This window comes from Hemicordylus capensis, chromosome 6 (genome assembly GCF_027244095.1).
Source record: "Hemicordylus capensis ecotype Gifberg chromosome 6, rHemCap1.1.pri, whole genome shotgun sequence".
Classification (NCBI taxonomy): domain Eukaryota; kingdom Metazoa; phylum Chordata; class Lepidosauria; order Squamata; family Cordylidae; genus Hemicordylus; species Hemicordylus capensis.
The window spans coordinates 31271459-31285331 of record NC_069662.1 but is presented as its reverse complement, the minus strand read 5'-3'; the positions used below and the strand labels follow the sequence as shown (position 1 = coordinate 31285331).

General features: G+C 44.6%; 1 protein-coding gene and 1 pseudogene across 1 annotated transcript; one reads left to right on the top strand and one right to left on the bottom strand.

Moving 5' to 3' along the window:
• Positions 1 to 422: 422 nt before the first annotated feature.
• LOC128331177 (olfactory receptor 6F1-like) lies at positions 423 to 2446 on the bottom strand (annotated as a pseudogene).
• Positions 2447 to 12530: 10084 nt separating this feature from the next.
• LOC128331175 (olfactory receptor 6F1-like) lies at positions 12531 to 13487 on the top strand. Its single transcript, XM_053264527.1, has one exon. The coding sequence runs from the start codon at positions 12531 to 12533 to the stop codon at positions 13485 to 13487; it is 957 nt and encodes a 318-aa protein (XP_053120502.1).
• The last annotated feature ends 386 nt before the right edge of the window (positions 13488 to 13873 follow it).

Here is a 13873-nt window from a genome sequence, read left to right as displayed (position 1 = left end):
ACAGATCATCCTGGAGAGAATCTATCTATGTGGCCGCTAAGAGTCAACACCAACTTGATGGCAATCAATCAATCAATCAATCAATCAATTGGATTACAGTTCCTATCAACTGCAGATGATGGGAGTTATAGCTGAACAACTTCTGAAGACCCAGTGAAAGAGAGATAATTGGGGTGCTTTGCACTCAAAGCTCTTTGCCTTTGATAAATATGCATAAGTGTTTTTTTTTAAAAAAAAAAAAATCTGCAAAGCTGATGGCAAGAGGAAATGGGATAACGCACATGCAGGTGTACAATAGAGGAAGTGCTTGTCTCCTTCTCCTCTCAAGGTGTTTAAAACACATCCAGCTTGCATCCAGCTCTCTTCTGAAAAGAAATGAGATTTTTTTTGTTCCTTCAAATGATAGAATACATATCTTTGTTTCACTGTAAGTGCAATGAATTTTTCAAAGCCTGCTTCACCTCTTTGTTTCGTAGTGTGTAGATGAAAGGGTTCAGCAATGGAGTCACAATGATACTGAGAATGTTCACTAGTTTAGCCATTTTTAATGAGGTCCGCTTAGAAGGCTTTACATACAAGAAAATGGTGGCACCATACCAAATAATTACAACAGCAAGATGGGAAGAGCATGTGGAGAAGGCCTTTTGCTGTCCTTTAGTGGAAGGGATGCGCAGGATGGTGGATATGATGTATATGTAGGAAAGAAAGGTTACCACGCATGAGCTCAAAATGACAACAGTGGATATGACGAAAGCTGCCATCTCAATGGCATAGGTGCTAGTGCATGAGAGAGCTATCCAGGAATCAATGCTGCAGTAGAAGTGGTCAATCACATTAGGTCCACAGAAGGACAACCTTGAGATCAGAAAGGCTGGTATAGAAATAATGAGAAATCCACACAGCCAAGAGCTAACTGCCAGCTTGCTAGAGAGGTGGATGTCCATGATAGTGTGGTAGGGGATAACATATGGCTAAATATCGGTCATATGCCATGACAGATAGCAAGAAGTATTCTGTCAGCCCAAAGGAAAAAACAAGGTACATCTGCAGAATGCAGCCAGTGAAAGTGATGTGATTGTTCCTTCCCAGAAATATGGAAAGAGCCTTAGGGATAGAGGAGGTTGTATACCCTATCTCCAGGAAAGAGAGATTGCAAAGGAAAAGGTACATGGGAGTGTGCAGGCGATGGTTTTTTATAACAAGAAGGATGATGGCTGTATTGCCAAAAACTGTCAGTATGTACATGATAAGAAAAAGAATGAACATGAACACCTGAAAATTCTGAGACCCAGGGAAGCCAAAAAGGATGAATTCTGTGACTCTGGTTTTATTTTGTCGCCTTTGATGTTGCTCTTCCATCTTACCTCTTCTACCTGCCCAAACAAAGAGTTAGTTGACATCAATTTTACTGAGATTTAAAACAATTATTATTGAAATTTAAATGGAAAGTATCACAGCTCCATTATGCATCTGGAATAAAGCAGCTGTCTACAGTAAAGCAGCTGGGAGCAAAAGTTAAATGGTTGTTTGTTTCAGATCCCGTATGTGTTCTAATGAAGCTGAGACCCTTTAATTAATTCCACCAAGAGAGTCCCATCTTCTAATTCTCGAGTTCATGGACAAAGGTTATTGACTTTATTGTAGCAGATGGGGTTTGAACAGGGTAAAGAAAAATATGACATAAAAGTTCAGCAAAGAGGGATTCACTATATTATAAATGAGTATGACCAGAGCATGAACTGAGTGTTTTGTCGTTTCATACATTCAGGCAGTCTTTTTGAACCCTTTTCATTTTCCTCATGAAAATGAATAGTGGCTTTTTTCTTTTCCATCTGTCTCTTCTATTGGTCACATTCTTCTATTGGTCGCATTCGCATTTAATACGGAACCGCAGGTCCAATGGACATGTGGCTCCCCACCCTAACTCTCTCTCCTGTCTGAATTTGGACATCACGGAAAGCACTCTCTCTGCAGACAGCAAGATAGGGAGAAGCTTCCTTCCTCAGTTCCAGTTGAAGGAAACATAGCCTGCGATTCCAAATTCAGATGCAATGCAGGCTGTGTGGAACCTCAGGTTGGGTTGACAAAACTCACTAAAATCCGAGGGTTCAGACTGGAGTTTCAAAATCAAAACCTCAGGTTGGTCACATTGCAGAACTGGAGTTGAACACATTCGGACATCAAGGTAAGACAACCTCTGCCACCTAATACTCCGGTTCCACATTATGTGCAAATTTGGCCATTGTTTCCAGTGGAAGTAGTGCTAGGAATGCCTGCACACTGTTTTAGGTCATAGCCAGGGGTTCACATAATTTTTGAGAGTAGGTTCTCAAGTGAGTACTAGCAGAAATGGTTCGGTACTCACAGATATCAGACATCTTGCTATGTTCTCCTCTTTTTCTGCCACTTTTGAGGCGTGGCCCATCACTTACCCTGGGCAGCTTCTGTTGCCCTCACTCCTACTGCCTTTGGCATTTCTACTGGCTGTTGCTTGCCAGCAATTCTCAGAGTCTCTCAGAAGTAGAAAAGACCTGTTCCTTTCTACAGACAGGAAAAGGGCCTTTCCATCACCTGTGTGCTATCCATTCCCAATGGCTCTCCAGCCAGTCAGAAGGGGGAAGGCCCTGGTCCTGTGTGCAGAGAAGAATGGGCCTTTCCCACTTCTGTAAGTCCCAGAGAGCTTCTGACATATGACAGTGAGGGAGGAGCAGTGAGGGCAGCAGGAATCACATTGAGGGAGTGGTGGCAAGGGTGCCAGTGGAAGGAGGGGGCAGGCTAGAGAGGCAGCCCCAGATGGTGCTCATTTAAGCATCTTTTGAAGGTTTAGGGTACTCTTTTACAAATGTTTGGTACTTGTGAGTATCTGAGTACCACTTAGTGAATTCCAAGTCATAGCACAGCTTCCTGCCTCTGCAACACCCCGGGGCTGCTTTTCACATTGAACAGCAGCCTCTGCAGGTCCCTAATGCTGGCATTCCACAGCATGGAATGACAAACATTATTATTAGATAGATAGACTTTATTACAGTCATCGACCGGTACATATACACAACAAGTTGTTCTAGTAAGATCTATCAACCTACTTTCCTTTCACTGTCTTTACAAGTGGACTAAATTTGGTTCAGATCGAGGATCACAAGTTAGATCTCTTGCACCTCAAATGTTCATGCATCCACCATCTTGGATCAGGGTGGATGACTTTATTACAAACTAGACCACTGATGTGTTTCTGTGTGTCACTCACTACAATTGTATAAAATTTGGTTCAAATGGGTCAGACAGTCCTCAGGTTAGTACACTTGCACCTCAAAAGTTCACATATCCACCATCTTGGATCAAGGTGGATGACATCATCACAAACTACACTATTGGGACAGCTCTACGTGCCCATACAGCTGTAGTAAATTTGGTTCAAATCAGTGAGACTGTCCACAAGTTAGTGCACTTGTGTCTCAAAAGTTTACATATCTACCATCTTGAATTGGATTGGATGACATTGCCACAATCTATGCCATTGAAGTGTCCCCATGTGTCCCTACAGCTAAAGCAAATTTGGTTCAAATTGGTTAAGCAGTTCACAAGTGAGCCCACTTGTGTCTCCAAAGTGTATGCGTCCACCATCTTGGATTGGGGTGTATGGCATCATCACAAAATATGCCATTGAGGTGTCCCTGTGAGTCACTCACTTCAAATGTATCCAATTTGGTTCAAATGGGTTAGACAGTCCACAAATTAGCCCGCTTGCACTTTGGATGTTCTCATGGCTGCCATCTTGAATTGGAGTGGATGACATCATCACACACCACACCATTTGGGTTTCCCTATGTGTCCCTACAGCTGTATCAAATTTGGTTCAAATTGGTTAAGCAGTTCACAAGTTAGCCCACCTGCGCCTCAAAGGTTTACGCGTCCACCATCTTGGATTGGGGTGGATGGATCACATACTATGCCATTGAGTTGTCCCTATGTGTTCCTACAACTGTGCCTGATTTGGTTCTTATTCATCCAGGTGTTGTAAAGTTGATAGGGTGTGGGGGACACATGGACACACGGACACACACACAGAATGCTGGGTGATCTCATAAGACTACTGGAAAATTGGCTAAAAATAACAGCAATATCATACTTACTAGCTGACCCGCACAGAGCATCTGTGCGCTCTTTGGGGGCCTGCTGTCCCCCCCCCACACCAGCCCCACTCTCTTTTGCCCCTCCCCCCACTCTCCTGCCCCACTCTCCTGCCACCTCCCCCCACCCTCCTGCCCACTCTCTTGCCCCCTCCCGTCCCCTCCGGCCCCCTCCCCCACTCTCTCTTGCCCCCCTCCCACCACAGCCAGGTCCTTCTTACTGGGGCAGCGGCGGCGGGCCGAAAAGTTTCCCTCCCATCCCAGCCTCCGATGCCTCTTGCCTCCGGTGGCTAGGCCTGGCTGGGCTGCCACCTCTTCCACATCCAGGCCAGGCCATCCCGCCACCTCCCACTTGTTCAGGACACCAACGCCGCCTCTCACACCTGGGATGGCCTGGCCAGCTCAGGCCCTCCTGCCACCTCCCGCCAGGTCGGGCCGCCACCACCTCTTCCATAGCTGGGATGGCCTGGCCTGGACAGGCCGTCCCACTGCCTCCGCCTCTGCCTCCCAGCAGTCAGCCAAGGCCACCTCCTCTGGCTGTTTTGCAGCACACCCACCCGCCCCCCACCATTTTTCCTTTCCTTTCAACTCTCGCTGGGCCCAGGAACTCTCGCAATTTGGCGTGAGAGTTCCGCCACCAAATTCAGGACACGGACTGGCTAAGAGAATTAACTATATAGATTACAGCAGTAGATAGCAAATAGCATTACTGTTTCAACTGTAATAATAGTATTCTCCAATTATTCAGAAGCATTAATCCAAACTTGCTGAATATGGACAGCAGCTAAACAAAACTTGGTTATGCTATATGTAATTTTGAATTGGCAGTCATAGAAATAAACAATTCTATACATAGAAATAAAATGTATGCTTCATTACCTCTACTCTGAAAGACCTTTATTAAAGGGGAGATCAGAGTGATCTGCAAATGTCTCTAGAAATCACAATACAATAGAAAATGGCCAGCACTCTTTACATCCTTAACACCACATGAACAACTACATTCTGAGTATGGCCACCGTCTCCACCTGAGTTCCAAAAGCAGACCCGTTCCAGCAGTTCCCCCAAGCTGCACACCTGCTCTTTGAAGGAGAGTGCAACCCCATCCAGAACCAGTAGAATGTCCTCAACATCAATTTCCACTGCTGGAAATTATGAGATTGCCTAACCCCTGAGATTCCCCTGGAAAAGGGAAAGATCTCACAATAGATGGCCACAATGCCCCATCTCCGACCTTCAAGGCAGGGCTGTTGCAGGACCAGGAAATCAGTCAAAGCTGAGAAAGATCAACTCCACCAAGTTCATCCAACCAGGTCTCCATCACCCATACCACACATGCTTATCCACAATCAGATCATGGTTGAGAGATGTTTTGCCATTTACTGATCCAGCATTCAACAGCAGCACCTGAATCATAGAAGGAGTTAGGCCTTGCACAAGAGGACTTCTCCCTCCTTCCCCATGCTGCCATTCCATATCTATTATATATTGCTTTATAACCTTTTTTGGCTTGTTCATAGCCCATGACTCACAGCATTTCAGCTGAAAGACCATAGTAATATAGCTTCCCCTTAATAGCCATCTTCCATCGCTATCATCATCATCATCATCATCATCATCATCATCATCATCAACAACAACAACATTATTAGCTCACAGTCTGTGCAGTCTGTTAGGGAGCAACAGAGCAATGTGTCTGTGGTAGTGCTGCAGCAGAGCTGAGCAGCCAAATGTGTGTGAGGGGGAGTGGGGTTCTCTGCTCTCTCCTCACTCCAAAAGTACTTCTTGACTTCAGAAATATGACCCTATCTAGCACTTTTAGAGAGATCAGCAAAATTTGCATCCTTCTCCCCTCTGCTCACCTTGGCTGATCAGCAGTGATCTCTCTGGCCAGTAAAATAGCCTCTTGTATGGACACAACTCCTGTTTCACACTTCTAATGCACTGGAACATGTGAGGCAAGGTCTTTAGTTCCTTCTTAAAGGTAGCAAGGCCAGGGAATTGACTTCTATCAGAAGATCATGTAATTTTGCAACATCTTTTGTATGCAAAGACGAATCAGAAAAACAGAGCCATGACAACTCTTTGCTCCTTTATTACCTTGGATAGAATAGAATTCTTTATTTACGACCCAAGGTCAGCACAACATGACATAAGCAAAATCCATCAGTTTATCCATCCATCCATTTATCTCCTTAACAATCAATCCATCCCCCCATGCATCCATAAACCTTTTTGAAATGTATACTCTTCATATGTACACACTACTACCGTCTCCGTGTTTAGCTGCCTTATAATGATTGTATCTCTTATTGCTCCTACTCACCCAGTCTGAGACACACACAAGAAGGCCCCCTTTCAGAGTTGCTTAGGTGGCTGAGTAAAGAACGCTTATGTCATCACATCCAGAAGTTCCTTTGAGAGTTTATCTCCAAAGAGTTCTTCATTTTACCCCACAGCATTCCCAACAGTTCTTGTACAATTATGAAAACTAAGTTTGCCTTTAAGAAGCTATAACCTCTGCACTCTGAGCTCTGTATAGATTTACGTTTATTGCAAAGCTATCTCAGAATCCATAGCACTGAATATCCAATGTTGAACAAAGAGATTGCCTGGGGATTTATAATTAGTCTGAGTCTACTTAAAAGCAATCTTTTAACATCATTGCATTAAATTGGGCTCTTTTGCCATTAAGTGACGATAGAACTTCAGTTAAATTTGAAGCACATATAGTTATACATTAATATGTTATTTTATATGTTATTTTGAATCCTTAAATAGGGATGTACACTGACCAGTTCGATCATGAACTAGAACACTGAGAACTGAGCCAGTTTGAGTGGTTCGATTACGAACCACTACAAACTAGTTCGAGCTCATCATTGAACAGAATGGCCCAGCAGAGAGGTTCAACCACACCAGTTCAAATACCCACAGTTTGGTCTGAATTTGTTTCACATTTGGACCAAAACAAGCTGTGCACACCTCTACCCTTTAAAATAAATTTGTGCAAGGCAGTTTGTTTCCTCTTGTTAGTTTAAAAAAGGCACCATAAATTAAGGTCCCACTTCCTACTTGCCCTTTCCTATAGGGGTGTGCAATTCGGATTTTCGGTGTTTCGATTCGGATCCGAACCGAAACACCCCTGTTCTGTTTTGTATCCGAATATGGCCCATCCGAATCACCCCTGATTCGATTCAGATCTGAATTAATCCAAATCCAAATCCAAATCGATTTGGCCCAATGGGTGGAGGCTACCACCCAAATTTCAGGGGGATTGGGCAAAGGGCTGATTTTTGGTGAATTTTTGAAGTTTTAGTGTTGTTGGGGCAGATCGGGGGCATAAAATGGGATCTGGGCCAAAAGAGTGGGGTGTGGTGGTAGTGCCTTATGGGTGGAGGCTACCACCCCAATTGCAGAGTGATTGGGCAGAGGGCTTATTTTTGGTGAATTTCTGAAGTTTACGCATTTTTAAGGTTTTCCCCCATTAGGTATAATGGAGGGTGTATCGCTTCATGTCAGGAGGAAAGGGGTGGCCTAGAGTGGTGTGGGGTTGGTGGTAGTGCCGGGTAGGGGCAAGGAAGCTACCTGAATTTTTTCAAAGGATTTGGGCAGAGGGCTGATTTTTGGTGAACTGTTGAAGTTTACGCATCTTTAAGGCTTTTCCTCATAAGGTATTATGGAGCTTTCAGCAGCCCCATAAGTGCACTTGGGGGGTGCTGGGGTGGCCCAGAGTGAGTGGTGGTGTATTGCACATAGGGTGCCAACCACCCCCATGGGTTGCTAAACCATGGCGTACAGGTTTCTGTTGTTTCTGAGGTATTCTGAGTATAAATTCTATGATAGCAAATGAGATTTTGAATGGGACACCATGAATCCACTCTTCTGCCTCTTGCAGAACTGAACATGAACTGATTCCTGGACCCTGGCATTTCCGTATGTGACGAAGTGCAGCCCCCACTGTTCTCTCCGCACAACAGAAACAGGTGTTTCTTCCCTACCAAGAGCTGCCCACATGGCCCTGGGCCCATCTCATGGCACCCTGAGGGCACCGCAGGTGGGCCTCTTTCCATCTATGCCTGAAACTGCCATTAGCCCATCCCAAATGGGTGCACGTTCTCAGTCTGGCTCTGCAAACCCTGTTAGCGTCTTGGGTCAGCAGACTTCACCCTCTGTGCATGCTGAGGGCTTGTCCCTGCTGCAAGACCCTCTCCACCAGGTACCACAGGGTGCAGGGGAAGGGGGGAAGGGGCCTTGGGTGAAGCCCAGATGCTCCTTCCATGGAAGATCCTGGCCACAATAAAGTATAAGCAGAAAACACCACTGCAGATCAGGAGCCTTTCATCCAAGGCTCTCCTGGGATGGGACACATGCAGAAATGCATCTCCCCCACCTGCTTCTCCACCAGAAAGAAGCCCACAGCAGAAGGCTCCCCTGTACTGGCACACTCATGACTGGGCCAGAAGGGGGAAACAGTGGAAGTAGAGGGATCCAGCCATGCACAGGCCACTGTAACAGAAGGGGAGGTGGGAATTCAGAGGAAACCCCCATCAAATTGGATACCAAAAAGTAGCTTTGAAAGAGCTCCTCAGCCACCACGGCATAGCTCCTGGGAGGCTGCAAAGCAATGGGCACAGTGAAAACCACCATTCAAGAGCCCTAAACTGTTGTTCCAAAGCCCCTCTCACAGCAACTCAACTTAGCACTCCCCAACATCTCTTGCTTTCTAGACCCCACTGAGCACATGTTTCAATGTCCACACCCCCAAGTTTGGCACTCCCTGAAGCTCACTGTCCTTCCTTAAAAAATGTATAAAGAGGATGCTGTTCTTTTCTCTTAATCAATCTGTTCTGCCTAGTCTTCACTCTGGTATTATTTCCCTGCATTGCACCTCTATGGTACCCCACCATCCAAAAGGAGAAGGTGGTGGAAGGTAGGTGCTCAGCACTCCATTAGGAGGGTTGTGAATCCTCTTATCTCCAATTCAAGTTATTGGGGCCCCCAGAACGGAATAAAAGAAAAGTGAGGAAAGCCAGTAAAGGCTTTCCAGGGGGTTTGAAGGGGAATGAATAGGGGGGGGGGAAACTTGCCCATCCAACCTCTCAATTTCCCAAAGGGCTCTATTCTCGGTGAGGGGTTACAAAGCCAATGTTTCTCCCCATGTTCATGAGGGAGGTGGGGGGCTACAGCAATGGCACAGAACAAATGTCTGCAAAATCTTCAAAACAATCAGGGGCAGTTCAATCAAGGGTGACCACAAGTTTTGCATTCCCTGGCACCCCATTACAGTCCAGCCGAAGGGAGGGCATGCCTGGCATAGAGCAAGTTGTCCAAAGCCAAGACCCATGCTGGGTAGGCTGAACTGTTCAACCCTTCCCACTCTCCCTCCAGCAAAGCCCCTCCAATCCAGGTGGTGAGGAAGATAGGCTGCTGAGCAGAGTGCCTGGCATATTCATTTCAGGCTACTACGAGGGTGTGTGCCATAACACCTCCCTCCCGGCAAGAGAGGAAAGTGTTGGCAGCACCCTGCATCATGGTCAATGCCGCTATGCAGATGGTCGATTTGGAATTACAAACTGAAACTCTGGCCATGTTTAACTCTGGTTTGGTGTTATGTGTGAATGTGGCCTGTATAAGATTACTTTGTGTTTGTAAGAGAAGCAGCTATAAAACACTTCTCTTTGTCCTAATCAAAAGCATTCAGTGTTGCGAGATCTGCAGGTTCACATCACTACCCATCTTCAGAGATAATGAAGCATAAAATACTTCAATATCTACTGGCAATTAAACTTTTTCATAATTGATTGAGAATGGAAGTTTTGCTTTTTTCCTGAACTGCTAGAATTCTTTCGAGATAGAATCTCAAGGGAGCTTTGGGATGTGAATCAATAAAGGAGTAAATCTTTATCTCAACCAGCTGCATCTGCACTACTAACTATTGTGTGAACCTTCTTACTCTTGTGACTAGCCAGTAGAAATGATAGGGGAGACAAGCAACATGCAATAGTTGAAACTCTGAAGAGTGAGAATGTGTCTGTATGAAATATAGGTGAGCTGGTTAGCAGGCTAAGCTGACTGGAAGTGGTGGTGGGTATGTCGATGGATAGATAACTACACATTCATCATGGTACCATGGGCATATTGATCCAAAGGAATGAATGGTAAGTAGCACAATCTTCTTTTTTTTCCCCAAATACAAATTTCAAGGGTAGTATGGTTTATATATGTTTTCCTAAAGCATTTTATACCGTGGAAGTTCTGTTTTTAATATCTTGCCTCTAAGGTTCCCTTACAAAATGCCCTTGCCTCTATTTTCACTGATACCATATTTACTGGAAAATAGGAATCTGATAAGATAGTATCACAAAATTTCCATATTTGGAAATACGGTATTTTAGTAGACTTTGTGCAAATGTGAAGGCCTGGAGAAAACCCAGAAGGGGGGGGGGCATTTGATGTTTGGGGAGGCCTGGCAATATCTTCTCTGTCTTCATCCATCAAACAAGCTCCCTTTTCTCATTCAGAGTGCACCTCCAAAACTTTTCTTCTGCAAAATATTTTCTGGATTGCCATATTGTCATTTAAATTGTACTCTCAAATATGAGCCATCAGCTACAACATCCGGCTGATATCCTGAACAAATTACTCAACAGAAGTGCTATTGAAATTAAGTAGTTCGCTAGAGTAACCCCTGAATAATAAGTACTATAGAGTAACTTACTCTAGATATCAGGCACTAACATATCAATGGATGGCTTCACATAACTGCCAGCAAGTCTGTAAAGGGGAAATATGCCAAGGATGTGTTGGGAAGTGAGAGCGTGCACTCCTGGCAGGCCTAATGTCTGAACCCATCCAAGTTCGGCTCCTGAGGTTCTCTGCCCTACCTTCTCCTGACTTCTGCCCAACTTCAGAACTTCATTTCTGCCCAACTTCCATTCAGGGCAGAGAATCTTGGAAGAATGTTGGGCAGAGGGCATGGGAACGAGATGCAGGTAGGTGCTCTCTGTTCCCAAAATATACCTGGCATTGTCCCACTTACAGACTTGCTAGCGGTCATGTGAAGCCACCCAATATAAAAATCTTACAACAGATTTGTCTTACACCATTGGTAGCTTCTTCAGGAGCTGATAATATCAACTAACAGGTCGGGACTCACACTCTTCTTCTGCCTTCCCATCAAGCAGGGGTGCTGATTCCCCCCTTAGCATTTGAAGAGCTTGCCCCCTCATTTACTCAGTGCCCTCTAATAACTTATATTGCCCTCCAAATGTGTTTTTCTTCTACCACCCCAATAACAAAATTAGGTGGGCAGCTTCTCCTCAAGTTTCCCCTCTGTTTCCACTCCTGCCCTCCAGGTACACAAATTTTTATGTAACCTCTAGGAAGGAGAAGGAGGGACTGAACTAGAAGTTCTCTCAAGTCAGTATTGGTCTGTATAGGAGCTGGTGGCATGATCTCCTTGACTAAGCACCACTGAATGTAGTGAGATAAGACTACTGAGAGTCCCACTGATTTCAGGATTTTAATTTATTTATTTATTAGAGACATTTAATATACCACGCACTCCAAAGACTCTGGGCGGTGCACAACAACATGCAAACAGACAACATTAAAAATTACAGTCTAAATTAAAAACTAAAGTAACTACCAAAGAACAGAAAAATAAACTACAGGGCAAAAGCCTAGCAAAAAAGAAAAGTCTTCAATAGAGATTTGAAGATCGGTAATGAAGGGGCTAGCTGGATCTGTAGGGGAAGAGAGTTCCAGAGGAGCAGGGCAGCAACTGAAAAGGCCCTTTCATGGGTCCTAGAGCCCCAAACATCTCAGAAATCAGGGACCGACAGAAGGGCCACCTGAGATGATCTAACCGGATGGGATGTAAGTGGATGGGAGAGGCGGGTCTGTAGGTAGACAGGCACCAGGTCCCACAAGGCTTTGAAGGTCAGAACCAGGACCTTAAATTGAGCTCGGAAGCAAATAGGCAACCAGTGCAATGACTGCAGGAGAGGGGTTACCCTGTCATATTTTCTGGCACCCATGAGTAGACGAGCCGCTGCATTCTGGACCTGCTGCAGCTTCCCGATTGTCCTCAAAGGTAATCCTAGATAGAGAGTGTTACAATAATCTAAACAGTAGATAACAAGGGCATGGGTCACTGTCATTAATGCCTGCCGATCAAGGTAAGGGCGTAATTGGTGAACCAGATGAAGCTGGGCAAAAGCACTTCTGGCCACAGTTTCCACTTGCTGCTCAAGCTCAAGGATATACTCTCTTTGGATACTACATAACAACAACAGAACAACAACAAAAGCAACAATAGCACCAGACTCTTATTAATTAGTGGTGATTTCTGTTTATGTGTTAATTGAGCAATTTGTTTTAGCAGATAAAAGAAGATAGATGGGAGAGAACAATGAGCGAGCACACAATGAAACGGGGGTGACAGAATTCATCCTTCTCGGCTTCCCTGGATCTCAGTATTTGCGGTTGTTCATCTTCCTGCTCTTTCTTAACATATATATCCTAATATTTTTGGGAAATGTATCTATTTGCATTCTAGTAATAACCAACCGTCGGCTCCATACACCCATGTACTTTTTCCTATGCAATCTCTCTTTCCTGGAAATATGGTACACAACAGCCTCCATCCCCAAGACACTTGCCATCTTTCTGGGGAAGAGCAGAAGCATCTCTTTCACTGGCTGCATCCTGCAGATGTACTTTGTTTTTGCCTTTGGCTGCACAGAATACTTCTTCCTATCTGTCATGGCTTATGACCGATATTTAGCCATATGTTACCCTCTACGCTACAACACCATCATGGACATCCACCTCTCCAGCAAGCTGGCAGTAAGCTCTTGGCTGTGTGGATTCCTCATTATCTCTATACCAGCCTTTCTGATCACAAGGTTGTCCTTCTGTGGGCCCAATGTGATTAATCACTTCTACTGCAACATCGATTCCTGGATAGTTCTCTCCTGCACAGACACCCAAGTCATTGAGACGGCAGCTTTTGTCATATCCATTGTTGTAATCTTGGGCTCATGTGTAATAACCCTTCTTTCCTACATGTACATTATTTCCACCATCCTACGCATCCCCTCCACCAAAGGGCAGCAAAAGGCCTTTTCCACATGCTCCTCTCATCTTGCTGTTGTACTAATTTGGTATAGTTCAACCATCTTTCTTTTTGTCAAGCCTTCTAAACGGACATCTTTGGAAAGGACAAAAATTGTGAATATCCTGAACACTATTGTGACACCATTGCTGAATCCTTTCATCTACACACTAAGAAACAAAGAGGTGAAAGAAGCCTTAAGAAATGCATTGCACGAAATATGTACTAGGTGGTCTTAAGGACAAAAACATCAAACCATAAACATCTGTATTGAGTAAGCAGACTTAAGCTTGAGACAGAGTCATTTTTATGGCCAATTCCATACAGTGCACTTTCAAATCCCAAAGGCCTGGAGGAAGAAATTAGTTTTAAGTGTGAGTTTAAAGGCCAGAAGAAATCCAGCAGGTAGTATTAACCTGCTGGATAGGGGTGTTCCAGAAACTGAAACAACCACAAAGAAGGCCCTGTCCTGCATGCTTACCAACCAGAGCTCAGCCACTGTAATCAGACAGAGCAAAACCTCACCCAGTGACTATAATGAGAAGAATCATGTGGGAACAGGTGATCCTTGAGATACCAAGGGCCCAGACCATTTGTTCATTAATTCATTTTTTAAAAAAACACA